The sequence below is a fragment of the Mus caroli genome, chromosome 11 (assembly GCF_900094665.2).
Source record: "Mus caroli chromosome 11, CAROLI_EIJ_v1.1, whole genome shotgun sequence".
Taxonomy (NCBI): Eukaryota; Metazoa; Chordata; class Mammalia; order Rodentia; family Muridae; genus Mus; species Mus caroli.
The window spans coordinates 98,563,590-98,568,725 of NC_034580.1; the positions used below are offsets into that span (position 1 = coordinate 98,563,590).

General features: G+C 54.6%; 1 protein-coding gene across 1 annotated transcript; it reads left to right on the forward strand.

Annotated features, from left to right (window-relative positions):
* Positions 1-1,217: 1,217 nt before the first annotated feature.
* Fzd2 (frizzled class receptor 2) lies at positions 1,218-4,826 on the forward strand. Its single transcript, XM_029483088.1, has one exon. It carries the CDS (start codon positions 1,513-1,515, stop codon positions 3,223-3,225), a length of 1,713 nt encoding a protein of 570 aa, XP_029338948.1. The 5' UTR covers positions 1,218-1,512; the 3' UTR covers positions 3,226-4,826.
* Positions 4,827-5,136: the final 310 nt, after the last annotated feature.

The following is a 5,136-nucleotide window of genomic DNA, read 5'->3' on the forward strand; positions in this document are numbered from 1 at the left end:
CCATCTTTCGGGGGTGGAATCACTTAAAGTTTGGGTAAAACTCCCTTTTCTCCCAGGAGATCAAATCTGGAAGCTTTTAGGAGGCGGAGCAAGGATTGGGAGGGAGAAGGCAAATTCCCCAAAACATTCGTCAGACCTAAGAGAGTCGTTTTTTTACTCAAAACTGCCCATCACCCCCGCCACCCCCACCCCCCGCCATTAACTTTCGATTAAGACCTCCCTCTTATGGCAACTAAACTTTACTTTGCATAATTAAGATTTTCCCCGGAAAGGGGGTGGATTGAATCCTCAGCTCTGGGCCTTTCTCCTTCACTTCACCCCCCAACCCCCGCCCCAGCCCCGCAGCCTGGCCTCTGAGTTCCTGAATTTTCTCACTTTGAGGTGCCACTAAACACAAAGAACCATAATGGGCTCCTTTGTGCTCGCTATGGGGCAATTACACCCCGGAGTCCCGGCCCCTTTAAGAGCCTCTTAAAGAGACAGGCTCTCATTTTTCAGAGGGTTACTTTAGGGTGTGTGTAGGGGGAGGGGCGAGGAAAACTTCTAGGAGTCCTTGTTTAGGGTGAAGTGACACTTTTACCTCGACTCTCTGAGAGGGGTTGAGAGACGTCTTTGCAAGCTATTCGCTAACGTGCTTTAAAAACATACATATTTCTGTGTCTGTGTGTGTATATATATATATTTTTTTTTAAAAACGGGATTTTTCACTTGATTTTATAAATGGTACTGAAAAGGGGGGAGGGGGCGGTGAGCAGGGGCAGGAGCAAAGAGCTCTTGTACCTCAGAGGGTTTGGACTCTAGGGTCACAGATTAGGCTAGAGTTGTCTGGGTCGGATGCCACTTTGAGAAAACGTGTCTCCGGATCTTGCCTGGGCGACTCCGAAGCAATCGCGGACTGAGCAAACAGCTCCTAATATAATAATAGCTTGTCTCTTTAAAAAAGCAGAAGGAGGGGGGTAGAGTTTTCTTGGCATCTGGTTTCTGATCTCATTATGTTGTGGTCGACCAATCCAGCCCTCGGGGCTGGTCCTCCAGTTTAAATCTGATTGGCCGAGAGCACATTTTGGGATGGTGCAAAGCTCGACGGGGCGGTTTCAAGGATCCCTTTTGAGGGGGGGCTGAGGAGAGGGCGGGGCCGCCAGTGGGGGCCCCCTTGAAACCGACTAATTGGGATCGGAGAGGCCGAGGTGAGGGCTGAAGGAGGCACAAAGGAGTCGCTGGGTAGAGGAGGGTGGGGAGAGGGGAAGCCCAGAGGCTAGAGGAGGAAGAGGAGCTAGGGCAGCGGTGCGCCGCGTCTCCGACCCTCAGTCCGACCGCGGCGAGCCAGCAGGCGGGTGCGCCGCCCCCTCCCCCGCCGCCCAGCCTCCCCAACTCTGCGGCCCCGAGCAAAGTTTGCAAGGAGGCGCGGGAGGCGGCCGGGCAGCTAGGCGGCAGCGGGGAAGGCGCGCGGTCTCTGGGTTGGGGGCGGGGGCTGGGGGGCGCCCAGGAGCCGAGTGGGGGGCGGCGGCCAGCATGCGGGCCCGCAGCGCCCTGCCCCGCAGCGCCCTGCCCCGCCTGCTGCTGCCACTGCTGCTGCTGCCGGCCGCCGGGCCGGCCCAGTTCCACGGGGAGAAGGGCATCTCCATCCCGGACCACGGCTTCTGCCAGCCCATCTCCATCCCGCTGTGCACGGACATCGCCTACAACCAGACCATCATGCCCAACCTTCTTGGCCACACGAACCAGGAAGACGCCGGCCTGGAGGTGCATCAGTTCTACCCGCTGGTGAAGGTGCAGTGCTCGCCCGAGCTGCGCTTCTTCCTGTGCTCCATGTACGCTCCGGTGTGCACAGTGCTGGAGCAGGCCATCCCGCCGTGCCGCTCCATCTGCGAGCGCGCGCGCCAAGGCTGCGAGGCGCTCATGAACAAGTTCGGCTTCCAGTGGCCCGAGCGCCTCCGCTGCGAGCATTTCCCGCGTCACGGCGCGGAGCAGATCTGCGTGGGCCAGAACCACTCGGAGGACGGAGCTCCTGCGCTACTCACCACCGCGCCACCTTCTGGGCTGCAGCCCGGCGCGGGTGGCACCCCGGGCGGCCCTGGCGGTGGTGGCGCGCCACCGCGCTACGCCACTCTGGAGCACCCTTTCCACTGTCCCCGCGTCCTCAAGGTGCCGTCCTATCTCAGCTATAAGTTTCTGGGTGAGCGCGATTGTGCCGCGCCCTGCGAGCCTGCACGGCCCGACGGCTCTATGTTCTTCTCGCAAGAGGAGACTCGTTTTGCCCGTCTCTGGATCCTCACATGGTCGGTGCTGTGCTGCGCTTCCACCTTCTTCACGGTCACCACCTATTTAGTGGACATGCAGCGATTCCGCTACCCAGAGCGGCCCATCATCTTTCTGTCCGGCTGCTACACCATGGTATCAGTGGCCTACATTGCTGGCTTCGTGCTCCAGGAGCGCGTGGTATGCAACGAGCGCTTCTCAGAGGACGGTTATCGCACGGTGGTGCAGGGTACTAAGAAAGAAGGCTGCACTATACTCTTCATGATGCTCTACTTCTTCAGCATGGCCAGCTCCATCTGGTGGGTGATTCTGTCCCTCACCTGGTTCCTGGCAGCCGGAATGAAGTGGGGCCACGAGGCCATCGAGGCCAATTCGCAGTACTTCCACCTGGCCGCCTGGGCTGTGCCGGCCGTCAAAACCATCACCATCTTGGCCATGGGCCAGATCGACGGCGACCTGCTGAGCGGCGTGTGCTTCGTGGGCCTCAATAGCCTGGACCCTCTGCGGGGCTTCGTGCTGGCGCCGCTCTTCGTATACCTGTTCATCGGTACATCCTTCCTGCTGGCCGGCTTCGTGTCACTCTTCCGCATCCGCACCATCATGAAGCACGACGGCACCAAGACGGAGAAGCTGGAGAGGCTCATGGTGCGCATCGGCGTCTTCTCGGTGCTCTACACCGTACCGGCCACCATCGTCATCGCCTGCTACTTCTATGAGCAGGCCTTCCGCGAGCACTGGGAGCGCTCCTGGGTAAGCCAGCACTGCAAGAGCCTAGCCATTCCCTGCCCGGCCCACTACACGCCCCGCATGTCGCCCGACTTCACAGTCTACATGATCAAATACCTCATGACGCTCATCGTGGGCATCACGTCGGGCTTCTGGATCTGGTCCGGCAAGACACTGCACTCGTGGAGGAAGTTCTACACGCGTCTCACCAACAGCCGGCATGGAGAGACCACTGTGTGAAGCGGTCTCGTCTGCCGGGCGTCCCCCTCTCCCAGGTCCGGACTGCACCGTGCCCTCCTTCACTCAGGAGGGGGGGAGGGTGCACCCTACGGACTCCTATTTTATTTTTTTAAATAAAGAACGGTAAAAAACCATTTTATTTTTAGGTCGCTTTTTAAAAAGAACTCTGCCCAACATCCCCCTACCAGGTTTGTAATTAAAACTGTAAATAGTCTTTGTAAATTTAATTATATATTTTCTATTTAAAAGAAAAAAGAAAAAAAAAAGATCGAGGACGCCAGGGCTGAAGAATGGTGTGGGGGTGGGGGAGGAGGTCTCGACTTTTCTAAGTGCCCTTTTAAAAGCTGCCCTGTGCTCTGGTTCGAATTTTTTTTAGTGATTTGGCAGGGCTGGGCCTGCTGGGAGAGGCACCTAGCCTGCTCGCTATTTTTGTTGGCTTAAAGGAGTTGGGAGTTAGTTCCACTCAACTTCTATAAAAGCTAAATTTGCAAGCCTCCTCACCGACGCGGGGCCTGTGGAAGCTGTTGGATATTTTTTAACAAGACTTGGATTCGTTTTTGTTTTATTTTATTTCCCGTTCTCCTCGCTCCACACCCCCATCCCCCCTCTTTCTCCCTCCTCATTTGTTCTGTCTCCCCCGCTCGCTCGGTATCTGGAAACCTCCCAATCCAGATGTAGACGTGGAAAAAAACATAGCGCTTTTAGGGAGAGGGCGGAGATGTGGGGAGGAATGGCCTCCACCCCCCACCCCTAGCCCACTCCCCGTGGGCATGGAGATCCTTCTGTGGTTTCAGCTCTGGCCCAAGCGCAGAGAATGGGCAACAAAACGCTTTGTGTAGTGTGTTTTGACATCTCCCCCAGTGCACACACCACTTTAAGAACGACCTTCTTTCCCTGGGTTTTGGGGGTACCGCTAGCCTCTGTACTGGCAAACCCTGGGATCTTTGGCGCTTCCGTTCCCTTCTTTCCCGGTAGGCTGCTCTTCCGCGGTGGGATCCAGGTTAGCTGTTTGTAGGATTGGGTTGTGTGTTATGTGTGGGTTTTTGTTCGGGTTGTTTTTCTTTTCCAAAAGCAGTAAAAATAGGTTGGGTTGGAGGGAGGGAATGGACGGGCTGGTGGGATTTTTAGTTTTCTTTTGACAAAAGACTGGCCTTAAAAAAACAAAAACAAAAAGTTGTTCAGGGAAACAACAAAAACTAATGGGTAAGTTTGCTTTAGAAGGTCTCTCTGAGCAGGCTCTTTGTGGCGGTGGGGGTGGGGTTGAGTGTTTACGTGACATTCTATATCATAAGATATTGATAAGAATGTTTCTAACATGTTTCTGCCCCCCCCCCCTGCACACAAATAAAAGTAAGGATTTTGAGTAAGTTAGCTGCCTGAGAGATGTTCTATAAAGTATCTTTGTTGGTGTGAGAATCCCAGTTTCCAGCAGGCATGGGTTCCCTCGAGTCTGGAGTACTTTACAGCTTGCATGCTAAAGAAGCGATCTGAAGACCAGTGTGCCAGAGCTCCGCTCTGAACCTTCTCTCCTGTTTCTGATAATAAATAGTGCAAATTAAAACCTAATAATCATCATAATAAAGTGCATTTAATTATCTTCAGATCTAGCCCTTTAATTGTGTTTAACAGGGTTGTAACACCACTGCCCTTAACCAAGCCACACCCCCCCTCCTCCCCTCTCCCCTTCACCTACTTGGTTGGGGCTTGGGGAGAGTGGGCTCCAGGCCTCAATTGTTTGACTAAAGAGTTACGGGAACATTGATTTCTTATCATCTTTTGTTGGCTGACTTGGGGACAAGGGAGAAAGCTGGAACCCCTACTTCCAAGTGTTTGTGTGTGTTAGTTTATGTTGGGGGAAGGGAAGTGGAAATGTTTGGTGGTAATTGAAGTCATATGTGGGGCTTTGCTTGC

What these genes read in the sequence shown, in the direction of transcription:
- Fzd2 (XM_029483088.1), top strand. Translation starts at nt 1,513, where the DNA reads ATGCGGGCCCGCAGCGCCCTGCCCCGCAGCGCCCTGCCCCGCCTGCTG.